General features: G+C 43.9%; 1 protein-coding gene across 2 annotated transcripts in view; it reads left to right on the top strand.

Annotated features, from left to right (window-relative positions):
- The window catches only part of LOC139328679 (membrane-associated guanylate kinase, WW and PDZ domain-containing protein 3), a 122280-nt gene that overhangs the window by 76783 nt on the left and 30089 nt on the right, over nt 1-15408 (top strand). For both annotated transcript variants that reach the window (XM_070958598.1, XM_070958599.1), the window contains exons 2-3: nt 5724-5840; nt 13740-13859. In XM_070958598.1, coding sequence (XP_070814699.1) covers nt 5724-5840; nt 13740-13859 — 237 coding nt within the window. The remainder of the gene's footprint in view (nt 1-5723; nt 5841-13739; nt 13860-15408) is intronic.

Here is a 15408-nt window from a genome sequence, read left to right as displayed (position 1 = left end):
AGTATTGTGACGTTGCTATGGAGCCATAACGGTGACCGCTGCCCATTCCTCTTTTCCTATTTACAGTCAACATCGGTTTCTTATAACCACAACCACAATCATAATTATGTAACCCAGACCATGATCTTTCCCTAACCCTCAGCAAGCTGTTATTGAGCCTAAGATTGGTCATTCTGGTGGGCAATTATGAAGCATGTATTTTATTGGACTTGATGTTTAGCTGCTTAGCGCACTGTGCCTTCATAACAGCTGACCCTCTAATAGGTCAGAGAGGTAAGGAGTAAAATAACCAGCCACTTTAAAGGTAAATAACGAAGCAACTTCTGACAGATCTGTTCCTCCTCTACTTAAAAATCATCTACTAGTTACACAGCAAAGATCTTTGGATCAAAGCATACTGTATGTAGCAGTGCCTGGAAGTCCCATGAGTGTCTATTTAAGAGAAAAAACAAAAGGAGCACATTCAGTCAATCACACGTGTTACATGTGAGAAACAGAAATTGCAGTCTTTTGCACAAACATCCAAAGCATGCAGTCCATGCGCACTGTGTGACTTCCCAATGGGTGAAATACGCCTTTGGTGTCTTGATAAGATGACCCAGCGCGCTGAGAAAGGTGTCAGGGAACAGACCTGATGACATATTCTCCATTCAGAGGACTGTTAATTAAGTGACAGTCAGACAACAGAGATAATGACCTCCCAGTGGACGGCCCACCTGCCTCGGGGAGAATGCCTCCGAATGAAATGTGGCGGTAGACACCCAGCGTTTGTTTGCACACATTTCGCTGTGTTTAGAAAAAGATCCATCAAGAGGAAAGAAGATGGTTCCACACACAGCCGTGCTGCTCCAAGGAGTATTTCAACATTTGGGAAAATATGCTTATTTGCTTGGTTGTTGAGAGTTAGATGAGAAGATTGATGGCGCTCTCTTGTCTGTACGATAAATATGAAATTACAGCCAGCCCACGGTTAGCTTAGCTTAGCATAAAGACACCCTCTTCTTTAATACTGCGTTATTTGTACGGCTTTAACAAACAACAGTATAATGTGTTAATAAGTGAGCTTTAGAGTTGCTGGTTGATACTTTCAGACAGACCCAGTTTCCACCTGTTTCCTGTCTTTCTGCTAAGCTGCTATAAGAGAACTGGCTGCTTGCAGTAGCTTCATCATAAGCTTACAGATATAAAGACGGTATCAGTCTTCTCTTTTATCTCTCAGCAAGAAAGCAAAAAGGCAGATTTCCTGTAATGTTGACCTCTTCCTTTCAGACTTGCATTCCTTGGTGGCTCACGCTGGGGCATAAATGTATTTTTACTTGTCTCATCAGAAAAAGCTCTAACTTGCAATCTAGTGATTGCATCAGAATTAGATAATTGGTTGGAAAGTGCAGTTTTGATGAATACCATTCAAATTGATTTGCCTCTATAAGATAAAGTAATGTTACGCATTCAAAACAGCACATGAGTTCTGGGAATTTTAGAAAATAACTGATTGAGAAGTAGATGAGGCTCATTGAGGGAAAGTTGGAGCACCACTAAAAAAAATGAAAACACTTCATCGCAAATTAACTAATAGAGCTGATTTTTTTTTTTTTTTTTTGCTCACAGTGATATCAGTGTTTTTTCAGGTTCATTATCTCACAGCGTCATTTTTATAAAATGAATTTGTGCATTTTTCAAGGACATATACAAACAACCGAACGAATCGGAGATGCATGTCATGTGCTTGTGTGAGAGTGAGATCTGTCTGGAGCTTTGAGTGTTAATCTAATTCTGTGGCTTCTGAGCGAGGTGTTGGTCTAACTGAGGACGTTAACAGTCTGTCGCCTCGCAAGGGGCGCCAGGCGCAGCCTCCGTCGCTGCAGATATTTTCTCTGAGCCTCCGTTTTTTGAGAGGAGGAGCGCTGCTGATGCTAGGTGAAATGGCAACACGCTGCTGAAGGATTCCCGTGGGTGACCTTGTTCTTTTCTGACACATCCTCTGCCATCACTTCATGCAAAAATGACGAGGCAGCAGAGGGGAGCGGAGGAGCCGAGTCTGAAGCAACAGCTTAATTTAACGGAATCACTTTGATTAGTCTCATCCAATTCTGAGGAAGCCTGAGGACACAGCCCATGATATAAATGACAGGGAATTTTCTGCCATCTCACTGAGTGCGCTGAGCGTGCTGGAGTGACATGAATAAAATGAAACAGAAATGGTAAAAGTTGAGAATTTCAAAAAAGAAATGTGACAGAAACGAGACCAAATGTGCCCCCTTGTGATTTTTGACAGTTACAGTATGTCCATCTTCCCGGCTGGCTGTAGAGAAGTAACCTAGAAGTGAGTGGATGGCTGATTGGGCACAATAGAGCCCATTGAGTCCTCATCACTGAAAAATGAGGCCTGCTACAACAGCGGTGTTATCTGTGGGAAGGAGGAATGAGGAGCTCTCTCTCTCTGATGTGACAGCCTCACTAACAGTCTCTGACAGGACCCAGGAAGCCACAAAGACCACACTGTAGCACTCTGCTTGTACCGCAATGAGCAGATCAGAGCAGTGTGTGCCTCTTTCTGTGTGTGTGTGCTTTTTCTTTCATTTATCCGGTGAAGTGTGACTGAGCATGCTTGCCGTACCGTCTCACAGCGGGACTCGCGGTCCACACCTGGTGGCTCTACTGTACAGCCACAAACATCCACTGCTCAGGCCTGCTGGCTACTGATTGTTAAGGTGTGTGTGTGTGTGTGTGTGTGTGTGTGTGTGTGTGTGTGTGTGTGTGTGTGTGTGTGTGTGTGTGTGTGTGTGTGTGTGTGAGCTACAGAGAGCACTCAGCTCCTGCAAGAAGATGTTATCATTCTTTCATCATCAAAGGGAGAGTTTCATCACTGCAAATGTAAAGTTTTAAGTCCACAATTAAGGACTGAATATGTAGAGCAGCATCTGATGTGAACTGCTCGTGCTCGGGGAGAACAGGAGAAGATGAAAAACCAGTCAAATCAAGTTTATTTGTAAAGCCCAAAGCCCTCGCATGCAACGTCTCAGTGGGCTTTGAAGGCCCTCAACATCAATGATTCCTGACCGAACCCGAGCTCTCAAAGAAAACAAGGAAAACAGCTAGAAAAGACGCTTCTCGAAGTTTAGGAAGAAAACCAAAAAGGAGGGCACATCAGGGAGGAAAGACATAAAGAGGAAAAAGACGTTAATGAAAGAATCACCAAAACGTTACCAGCTACAGTGGCATGGCAGGTGTTAATTTCTCACTAGTTGCATCTTTCCTCCCCTCACACAGCCCAGGATTTGCTATTTTCTGAGTCGTACCTCGAATCTGAGTCTTAAGCACCTGCATTCATGTAAGAAGTGAATAAAGGAGATGGAAAAAGCAGCCTTCACATCTGTGTTTGAAAGGTCTTAACTACTGTATGCTTAGCTTTGGTTGCTATTATTAACTGTTATGTAATTCATTCTTATTTTATAGTATTGACAGCAAGCTTTGACTGAAAAAACTATCACTGAAAGACATGATGACATGATGTCAGATGTCTCTTATTTATTGTGGGTTTAATTGCCCAAAAGTTGGGATGCTGTGGCTTTAAGGTTTTACGGATTGGCTGATTTTGAACTGTGTTGAATCCTCCTTTGGATGCTACGTCACAAGCCTCCGTAAAGCATATGGAGCACATGTAGTTTGTTGAAACGGCCTTGTTTCCCTATTAATTCCCTCGTGTGCGAGCTGAATTTGAACAAAAAGGATATTCTGGGACAGTTTTGCGAGAGAGTTGCCAGATTGGGCCTTGGTTCCCCAGCCTCAGTCTGTTTGTCTGTCAGACCAGCTGTGATGCAGCCCTCTTTGGAGAGGCAGACGGAGAACATGCAACCTTTATTCTGAAAAGCCAGGCCCGCCGGGATGACGGCTCCTAAAACAGCGTCAGATGGCAGCGATGACTGTGGACATGAGGGGCATTTTGATGTGAGTCAACAACAGCCTCCAAAACTTGAAGCGAGAGCGAGTTTAGAGCACAAAATAATGGGATTGCTGTGGTGTCACACTAATGGCCCGTGTTGGTTTCTGTCACGAGTGGAGCAGGAAGGGAGGATTTGAGGGTTGAGAAAGCTTGCTGAAATATTCCCACAGCTCATCATTATTCTATGGCCCCTCTGTAGTGAAGTACATCTCCCTCTCTATTAGCAGATACAGTACTTCTACAGTAGCAAGATCTCATCTTTACTCCCTCTGATTGGTATTCATAGCAATGCAGAGACGAGTCATGCTGAGCCGAGTTTGGTCTGTATGTGAACAGAGAGGGGAAGGGAGACGGAGAGAGAACAGGGGGGAGAAATGGGGAAAAAGAGTGATTACTCCTCTGTAGTCAAACTGTTTCAAAGCCGAGTCTCCCCTTTCTGTCAAGAGATGAGGCTCACGCTGAAGCTGAGGGCAGGCAGACACCGAAGATCTCTTCCTGTTTTCCAAACTCCTCATCATGTTCTTTCAGAGAAAAACTTTTTTCCCTGCTTGTGTATGACGACTCTGAAGTCTTCCTCTGCCTCAAACTTTGCATGAACTTCCTTTGTTTTTACAAAGGCTTCTGGGAGTTGAGAGCAAAGGCGAAATCTTTTCAGATTTTCTCATGAAAATCTCCGGCGCCTCCTGTTTGAGGTTGTGGCATTGCGCATCTTTGGTGAAAAGTTTTTGAGGCTTGTTGAAACTGTAACAACAGTCGAGCGTGAGCAGTGCATCCATCATGTGTCACTTAGCAGTTTGGATTTCAGATTTGTTGCTTCAGATGAACTGAGGCGGTGATGACAGTGAATTCGGCTCAGTCCGGTTTGTTCTTTGAATTTCTGACAAGCTGTCTTCACTCAGAATGCAAAATAATCAGAAAAGTAATCCAATGCAGCGTCATGCTCCCTTTCCACCCCACATTTTAAGTATTTCTAGGCCAAATATCCATCTGTAACCTCTCTCCCACCCTAAATCTCCATTTACCTTTAATGATTGAAGTGGATTTAACGGAAGAGATCAGAGTTTAAAAATCTGTTTTACTTTCGTCCTCCCCCTCAATCTGACCCTCAGTGATTAAAAGGTAAATCAACAAGGATTTAAGGACTTAGCCAGAAATAACAGGTGGTCATACATGCTGCACATACATACTGTACACTGTATATGTAATGCTGCAGATGATATTGCAATTGTGTGAGTGAAAACCTTGTATGAAATGTATAAAATCTAAAGAACATATATTCTCACCGCTGTAAGTTTATCCAAAGGGCTTTGAGAGAGAGGTTTTTAGATCCGAATGGTGATGGGCTTTAACCCTGGATAACTGTGGCTTACTAAAACTGACTGCTGAACTCTGCACTCATAGAATAAAACCTCTCTTTTTGTAATGCGCCTTTAGTTTGTGGCCTTTAGTCTGTACTTTTGATATTAATGGCGTTTGCTCAGCCTTTATCATTCCCTCTTGGGATGACTAAATATTGAACTGAATTTAACTGAATATATTTATTTTAAAGCAATCTATTATATACTATTGAGCGCTCAATATCTGTGAAAATACCATGAAATTAAACATCTATGCTATTAATGGCTAAGTACAGCAACAGTTGTATCTATGCTGTGGTATTGATCGCGTTGTGGGGGTATGTGTCATTTGGATAAATGTCCTTTTAGACCTAAAGCCTTCTCAGAGACCACCACGATGCTTTCATTGACCCCTCATGTCTCTGCTTGCTCTGTCGTCGCAGGTAAAGTGCTGAACACGGATCTGCGTCACTACCTCAGCCTGCAGTTTCAGAAGGGCTCGCTGGACCACAAGCTCCAACAGATCATCCGGGACAACCTCTACCTACGCACCATCCCCTGTGAGTACATCACACAGGACTGCATACGTAACCCTCCTTCACTCACAAGCACCTGCGAGCACAAAGAAAACCGGGCGAGCACAGTACGGCCTGCTTTCAGTACATATATGCTTTTATCTGAAGCACCTTATGGGAACGATGAGGAGGTTATGTGTGCATCACACAGCTGGAAATCCAAACCACTGGAAGCAGCGTTAATGTGTTCCCTCCCTTATACTCACAGCACGCTCACACACACACACACACACACACACTGCATTGTCACCCTCTCACAGCCCTCTGTCGCACATTTTATAAAACACGCACACTTCAGTGTCACCATAGCAACCCGACCAAGGACATCTCTCTAACCCTCATGTAACTTATTTACTTCTGTGCGGTATCACCGCAGTGATCAAAGTCATATTCTTTCCATAAATAACCTTGCGTTTTCCCTCGGCTGCTCTGCTTTTTCCCTCGCTGACATTCTGCTCAGCGGGGCCGTCACCAACTATTATTCTTCGCTGAAATCAGTAATGAAGTGGTAAATAAAAAGGTTGCTACTGTGCGCTGCCTAGAGCCACCGCGAAGAACAGCAGCTGTATACATTTTCAGAGTCACAGTAATTCATGCTCAATGGAAATGTCCTTTGATTGCCGTCATTTACTGATAATCTGAATGAAATAGCACCCTACGTCATTGCAAAGAGTGGAAATGTTTCTGATGTCACCGGTGTTCAGAGTGGATAAGTGCGCAGTTTGATTTTTGCCATTCAGACATAAACCTTGTATCTGTAAAATGTCATATTCCAAGAGCTCAGGAAAAAAAGGAGAATTTTTAGCCTGACGTCACTTTATTTGCTTTCTTTTTTTTTCTTGTAGGTTATTCAAAGGGTTTTATAGGCTTGGGTATCGTAATCTTTTTAAGTGGAGGCATGAAAATTACCAAAATTAGAGCGATAAGGCTGTTAGCACAGTAAAGGTGCAAATTAATATCCTGATTAATGTTTGTGTGGGTTGCAGAAATGCAGGTTATTTGTCACAATGGTGCAAATGCCTCCCAATTTAGAAATCCAGATTTCTTTCAAATAAATAGCATCTGTCTGCTCCTACTGTAATTTACACACACGGCGATGATTATCAAATTAAAAAGGCTAGGTAATTTCTATGTCATTTATTATAGGGGCCTGAACAACTCGCTGAATTCCCTCCTGAAGTGATGCCACTTGATGTTTTAAAGAGCCACTGCGCTGCGTTTTTAAAGCACCAGATGACGTGTGGACGTGAAAATGCATCAACAGGAGAAGTGACTTCGTAATTCTGAGAGTGTGATGATGCTCACGCAGATATTCTGGCCTAAATATTTACCACATCCTGTTGAAGAGCGACTCCGCTCACAGGAGCACTGTAATTGAGTGTAGTCAAGGTTTTAGTCACATGCAGAGCGACTGCTCCTGAGGCGATGACAGACTCTCAGGCACAGCACTGTCACAAACAAGCAGCATCTCTGCTCTCTATGCCCCCCCGAGGGCTGGAAGTTGCTTGTTCAGAGGGGACTTGGATGCACAAGTGTGACATTTTTCAGGAAGTAAGCTGCTTACCTTTCATGTATATTTAATTTGTTTGTTTTCATCTTGGAGGTGGAGGAACTTTCCTGCAACCCCCTGCTCAACCGCTTGGTTTCTTCTTCTCCGTCTTCGTCTGTTTGGTCGTCCCTGTCGCCCCTTTATTCGCTCACTCTTTCCTTCGTGTTCTGAACTTTGCTGTTTCCTGGGTAGTTGAGTTCACTGCACTCATCTCAGGTCAGCTGCAGAGGATGGACGGAGGATGATTATAGAGTTTTACAAAACCCATGCATCAGTAATTTCTCTTCCAAGGACACTCTTCCAACCTGTCATTCTCACCCGCTCTTTCCTCCACACACTGCTTTCACCTGCACACCCCTCGATCTTAACTACCGCAGGAACATGGCTTTCTGTTTTTTACATGTACAATAGCGGCGGTCGTTGAGGTTTTATGGCCCGTAACCACCATTCATCATCAGCAGCCAGTAGGCTCGCTGCATGAGTCTGACTCTCTAATCCCCAGCTTGAATTACTGTCTTAATGAGCAAGAGACCAGGACTCGCACAGTGACAGCACCTCCATCATTCACTTACTCGCCTTCAGTCTCCCATCGTTCACCCTCTCTGTTTCACTTTCACTCTTTCTCTGTTTCAATTACCCTCGCCTGCCTTTTTTTTTTACTTGGGTTAGCCATGTTTTTCTTTCTGGTAGCAGCTTCCTTCATATTTACAAGTTGATTTTGTTTGTGCGTCAAGTAAAAAATGTGAAAAATCAGAAAAGCAAAAACAAGTTTGTTTTTTTTTTAATTAATTGCATTGAACAGTGTTATGAGCTGCAAACAAAACGGGTGAAATAATCCCATAAATCTGCAGTCCTCGTCATTAAAAGATTTGGATGTCGAAATGGAAAAATCTAAGTTACAGTGTGAAGTGTTCACGTCTCAGTATCAGGCGCATTCACGGTGCAATGTGTAAGATGTGTAAACTAACACGTGTTGTGTTGCAGAGATATCTACTTAAATTAGCATGCTAACCAGCTAGCTGCAGCCCGTCCTGTCTCGTAACACCACTTTGTACCTCAAGAGGTGAGAGTCCGACAGTATGGAAACCTGCAGGTTCAGAGGGGAGATGTGTGCAAGTTGCAAGCGCTCTTAGCTTTTTTTAGTCTCTTAAATAAAGAAATAAACCCACAAAATGTCAAGAAAGTAAATAATCTTACACCTGTTTTCCTTATTAAACAGAAAAAAACACCAGCACACCTTCTGTATTCAAGTTTCTCTCCCTTACTATCTTACCCTGGTTTGGTTCTGCGAGTCAAATGTGATAATAATCCAGCTTTAGGCGCTGCTTTTCCTGATGACCGGCCTTCCTCTTACTTCCCTCCTGGTCCTTGGTTCAGCTTGTTGTGTCTTCACCTTCACCTTCGCACCCTTTTCCCTGTCGTCAAACTGGCCTCTGCTGGTCTTGGTGGCTGTGTTTGGTGCTGATCTGGTTGTGTTCACTGGGAGGCTGCTGGTGTCCAGTTCTTACATATTAAACCATTTAAAAAGGTGCATATGCTGTATAGATCTCACCTGATCCAGAGCAGTTGTTGAACTGAACCATAACAAAAATAACATTGACATACAGTTTGTCTATATTTTCACCAATGTATGTTAAATATTTATAACATGCAAAGTTTAAAATCCAAACATCAGCTGTATGTGGGGCATCAGTTCAGGATGCAGACGCCTCGCTTATGAATTTCTGATGAAAATGTAACATCTATATGCACTGATATATGCAGACAACTGGCCACGCTGACATTAACCACAGTGGACAACAGTGCAGTGCACACACAAGACAAGCTGCTTGTTGAGTAATGGGCTTGTCTGTTGCTTTTTCTCAACTCCCAAAACTCAACTGCTCTTTCCGCCGTTGTTTTGCTCTTGCAGCTGCATCCTCCAAACGTGCTGTACATGTTTGACTCCTCATCTTTTTTGGCAAAGAAACTTGAGAAGTTATTTTCTCATTGAGGGAAATCAATACTTGAGGTAGAAGTACACATGGCAGCTGAGGGAGCAGTGGTACGCCGCAAAATTACAAATGACGATACAAGACTATTTCTTGAATGTGATGAACATCATAAATTGCTTATAGATAAACACGTCTGAGGGTGAATTTATGAAATCTGTGCGACTATCACACAGATAGCAAGAGGATTAGCAGAGGCCGTTTGTGTCACTGTGCCAAAGGTCCACTTTACTTAACCACCAGCCTCGGTGCTGTACTCACATACAACTGCAGCTGATCTGTGCTGTCCTACCAACACCACAGGGTCAGAATGCTGAGCCACACCACACCGGGGCCTTAATGAAAGCATTAATATCTACTTTTGGGCCAGTTATGAAACCTACAACAGGAATGTTCAAGTAGAAAAGAGAGACAAGCATCGAGTATGTTCTGTAATGGAGGGATAGGAGAGGCAGTGAGGAGCAGGGAGGCGAAGAGAGCAAGGTCTTTACTGTGTGTGTGCGGTAAATCCCAGAGGCTCCTTCACTGGGTCTTGGGCTGAGCTTCATCTCATTTGGACTCTTACAAAAAAGCTGGTGGAGACTCTCAAGAGCTCCGGAGAGGACAAAAGGAGGAGGATTTCTCTAAGAGCTCAGGGTCACAAGCAGCCCTCCGACGCCCCGCTGAGATCAGAGATGGGCAGAAACAGTTTGATCTCGCACAAACTCTCAGTCTCACGCCTGCACACACACACACACACACGCACACACACACTGCTGTGATGTACAGTGTAGGTACACGTGCACAGAAACGCAGGGACGAGCCACACATCATGGACACGTACAGCTGTGATCTTTGTGCCTCTTCATTTCAGCAGCAGATTCCTTCTTCTCCCTCTGCTCCTCAGTTGATTATTATTATGTTTGAGGATAAAAGAATAATGGTAAAATGTTGGTGCACAAGTTGTTTTGCATTTCTTGTTAAATGTTAATAGCCAGTGCGACAACAGTGGGGTAAGCGTACGTATACGACAGAGCTTGCCTCAGTGTCTTCAAAGCGAACACTCTACAAAAGGACCAAAAGGCTTTGGCTTTGTAATGGTCCTCTTTCCTCTCTTGTTCCCTCGTTCTTTCTCACCATTTCAACAGCAAAGCCATCTCTTTTCTCTCTCCTCTTCTTTTTTTTTGAAGTACCAACCAAAAAACCATGCACGAAATCACCATGTTAAATTTATGGCCTGCCATTTCTGACTGACTACCTCTGATGTTCCCGTCGTGACATCCTCTCAGTCCAGTTGGTTTGAAAATAGGTCTCAGCAGGGCACATGTGTGAGACTTTGCAAGACTACGGTGACAATTTGTTTCGGTCTGGGATAGACAGACACATGTGAACACGGTGGCTTCAAGCGCCGTGCACGGCCATAAAATTAAAGGAACAGTTTGACAGATTTTGGAAATTCTTTCCTGTCAGGAGTCAGGTGAGTCCAGTAAATACAAAGCTACAGCCAGCAGCGGGTTAGCTTAGCAAAAAGGCTGACAATGGGGGGGAAACAGTAATATGCACCTTTGCCTAATTGCATGTAATATCCCATTTATTTTATCTGTACTAAAGCTGAAATGTAAAATAATGACAAGTTTTGGTTCATATGGGGGTTATGTCGGCAGAGCACATACTGACTTCCTGGACTATTGGCGTCATTGTGAGGTTGCCAGGCAACCAGCAGAAACTCTGAATGGTCTTTTTTTATACTATTGTTTTGCATGGATTAAGGAAAGATACACTTAACAGCCCTTATGCTTAGCTAAGCTAACGGGCTGCTAGCTGTAGCAACATATTTGCTGTTCACACATGAGAGTGCTACAGTATCCCCTGCTCCATCTGCTTTCCCAGGACTGCACGATCCAAACACATCCCCTGTTGTATTCACCAGCACAGTGTAAAACTTTGTATTCTGGCACAAAAATCTCTGTTTTCTTTGACAAAGCCGCTCCACATTCCTCTCTTGTCTAATTAACTCCATTAACAACTAATTAATCCACTGCACCTTCTTCCACACGCTGACATCAGCATGCACTTTGTTTGAAAGCAGGTTGTTGTTTTTTCTGTCAACACCTGAATCTAAAAGGAAAGCACGTCATGATGTTACAAAGGTCTGCTTTAAAAGATCTGCTCCTTTTACTCGGATGTGCCCTCAAAGCTCAGCAAGCCCTCATTATATTGTCGTTGACCGATCCACAATAGGAGGCTTGTGGTATGCATCAGTGTGACATCCGGGATGATGGTCCGGGGAGATACATAACTGTGGCTCAAGTAATTGGTCTGCAGGGGACATTTCTGAGTGACCAAAGCCAGCGACGGCAGGCAGGCAAGTTGGTAATGAGAAGCATCAGAGTCCGGCATTCTCACACACGACGCAGTGTCGGCTGGTTTTGGTAACATAAACTGCGGTACATGGCGCACTGTGGAAGGAAGCTTCTCTGATGGTTTTTTCCCTTTTTCAAACTGTGCTTTTACTCCTCTGCTCGGGTGCAGGGAAGCTGTCACAGCCCAATTAAGCGAGAAAATATAAGAGTGGAAAAACAAAAGGGAATGGCAACATAAAGCTATTTAATAGGCCATTGGGCCGCCGCAGTCTGCACGGCGGCTTCACTGCTAATTGGCACAGACTCTACAAGTGTCAAGAATTCTACTAAGAAGGTGCAACGACATATTTCAGTGGGATCCCATCGTAGCTGCGGAGTAATATGCTGCTTAAGGTTGTTTCAATGCAGCACAGTATGTGTATGGTTATCAAACAGATCAGCAAATGATCTTAATGTGTAATGAGTATAAAACACTGCTGCTGTACCCTGTTGCATTGTTTTAATGTGTGAAAGACAGTCATTAAACTCTGATCCTGTTACAGAGCCTGCTTCTGACTCATCGCATAGCAGAGCTTCAGCTGATGATGCTTTCTGTGAGGAGTTAGTATCTTCTCCCGGTTTGCGCCGCCTCTCCGGGCTGCTGCGGCGTGCTCTCATTTTCTCCGACACTGAAGTCAAGTTGATTTGAAATTTTAAATTGCCTGTTTTTTTATGGATGTAAATGAGTATGTTAGCCCCTGTGATCGACCGGTGGCCTGCCCGGGCGTCTCTCAGCCTCCCTCTTACCCTCAGCCCACTGTCCTCCCTCCTCTCCCCACGACCCTGAGAAGGATTCTGATCTGAAGAATGAATCTGCTCCCTAACCGTGGGTGACAGTAAATTTAGGTGACAGAGATTGCCATGGAATGTGGCAGTGATGATTGGTTCATGCTGTGCACTTTGTTCAGCCTCCCATGCAGTAAATAACTGCTGCACTGCCTCCTATTCAGCTGAGGTTATTTCTATGGAGTTTACAAGTTTGGTGACACGCCACCTAATTAGCCTTGAGTGCAATAGTGACACGGTCCTATTTATTTATTCATGGAATATGGTTTACATAATCCTCATGCTAATGTAATCATTTGGTGTCCATTTGTGCCTTGTGGATATTCACTGTGGAAGGAAAAAACCATCAGTATTGAAATAGACTGTGGCTTCACCACAGGAGCAGAATCCGCACTCAGAGCGGCCTCCTGTCATTTGCATTGATGCTACCGTCTGTGGGACTGAGTGGACCTAAACCCCACCAGGAGGTTACACAAGCCAATGCTTCCATCATATTTCAAATCCCTGATTTACTCAGCTGTTTGCTTCATTTCGGCTGCAGCCAGCACATCGAGGACCTCCCAATAATAACTTGTTAGCAGAAGCTGTAGTTACTCATAGAGGATTAAATGAATTACACCCCTCAGCGCTCCACAGTCCTTCATCAATTATCCATCTTTCACAGGATGCCACCAAGGTCTTTTTGGATTTTTGTTCCAACATGAGATATCCACCCTTCTGAAAAATGTGCTGCAGTCTTTTGCAGAGATGCACCATGAAAACACTTCCAAACTGAGCCCTCTGCATCAGGCGGAGGTTGTGGTCAAACATGTATACGTGCAGTGAAACAAATCGTTTATTCACAAGTTGATCAGCGGCGCTCATTAAGAAGACACATCTTGTTGCTGCGCTGGAAGAGAAGAAGAAAGTGTTTGATAAACAACTCGAGTTGAGTGCTTTTGCTTTTGTTGTGTGGAAACCTTGAAAGTGTTTGAATCTCAGCTCAGAGCTCCTTTCAAACACGTTAAGTGATGTAACGTCGTTAACCTAAGGACAGTCTGTTTCTTAGATTCTCAAACATTGTTATCTCCAAACCAACAGCCACATTTTCTACACTCCTGTCATATCTACACTTGTCTACACTTGCATCTCATACCTAAAGCTGGCTTTGTTCATGCATTTCTCTTTTTTTTCCCAGGCACCACACGGCTTCCTCGAGACGGGGAGGTGCCGGGAGTGGACTACAACTTCATCAGCGTTGGAGACTTCAGGATCCTGGAGGAGAGTGGACTCCTCCTGGAGAGTGGGACCTATGATGGTAGGTCTCACCACAGAGTGAAGGATTCGAGAAACCTGCAGGTGTGCGTGTGGCTGCATGTATTTCTGTACGCTATTCACGCTGGCAGCTCTCTATAATGGAGTGAGTGTAAGCTCGATATTCACAGTCATTATGACTTACAGCCTGCCTTAGTGAAATGTGACAAGTGGGATGAAATGTATTGATCAGTGAAACATGATTAAAGACTTGTTGGAGGTGACAGCCAGATTAGCAGCGATACTCGCGGCCGTGTGGATGAACTGTTCAGTTTCTCTGCCTCTGAGGGAAGCATGCAGACGTTGTATTTGAATAGAAATGGAAAAACTGTTGAAATCAGGACAAGGGTGGAACTCTGTTGTCAGCAGGGATTAAAATAAACCAGAAATTTATCACAGACTAAATACCAGCAAGCTTTTTAGAACCAGAAATAACCAGCAGGTGATGACAGTTGTGGTCTGCAGGTGCAGATGTGTCCTTTTATTGCAGGCACTCAAACAGTTAGTGAGCTAAGCAGTGAATTACAAGGCCGTAGCCACCATTGTGATCATGTTTGGTTTTGCAGACACATGCAAAACAAAGGCACAAACAGGCTCTGCTTGTTGACTTTTTATGTTTGTGTCTTGAAATCTCCCCAAAAATCCAGCGAGTTAAGGGGTCAGCGCTTAAAAATGTTCTTCGTACATTTTTCCTTTTCCTAAATAAAGCACCCGTTTCAAACTCTGCCCTCTGAAATTTCTCCACCACGTCTTTATCCATTCTTGCCAATATACAGCAGGTATTCGCATAACAGAGCGTGAGCATGCAAGCAGCCATAGCACCTGATGGTGACCTTATGTAAACCAGTCAACCTGCTGATCCCACCGGCTGGCTGCACAGTCACACATCACTTGTGTTCTCACTCTCAAGTCATGCTTTATTCATGGGATAAACCAGCATCCTCCTTTCCCCCTCCGTGTCTCCTCCCTCAGACGCGACCAGTAAGCTTTGGCTCAACACAAACATCCAAAATTTGAACTTGAACTTTTAGAGCTATTTAAAGCACCAGACCTCCCCCTCTCCTCTCTTCACTCTCAAAAAATTATGCTTTAATGAATGTCTATTTGGCAGCACCTGGCTGCAGTATGTTTACTGCAGTGGTGACTGATGTCTTACAATAATAAGCGCATGTTCTTTCCAGTAAGAAGTTTACCCAGCCAGAGATATTTCAGCTGAAGTGTTTACCATTTCTAACACCTTATTCCACAATGGAGCCTAAGCACTCGCCCTGCATTGAGAGGTCTTGAAAAGTCAGACGGTCGCAGTGTATTTGTGTCATGAGAGGATTGGAATGGAGGATTTCTCTCACATTGCGCAATGATTATGGCAATAACATGATAATCTTCCCGTTCTCTTTAAGCTCATTCTTTCTTACTGCAAATCCAGGCTGCTGTGAAATGGAAGAGGATTTTTGTAAACGCTTTAGGGCCAACCTCTGGTCGCGTGAATGGACCTTCCCCTCCCCTGCATCGTTCTCTCATTCACATTCAGCTGTGTCTCGTGCTTAATAATT

Source organism: Chaetodon trifascialis, chromosome 3 (genome assembly GCF_039877785.1).
Source record: "Chaetodon trifascialis isolate fChaTrf1 chromosome 3, fChaTrf1.hap1, whole genome shotgun sequence".
Classification (NCBI taxonomy): Eukaryota; Metazoa; Chordata; class Actinopteri; order Chaetodontiformes; family Chaetodontidae; genus Chaetodon; species Chaetodon trifascialis.
Note: the sequence above shows the minus strand (reverse complement) of the source record. Positions and strands in the feature narration are given on the sequence as shown.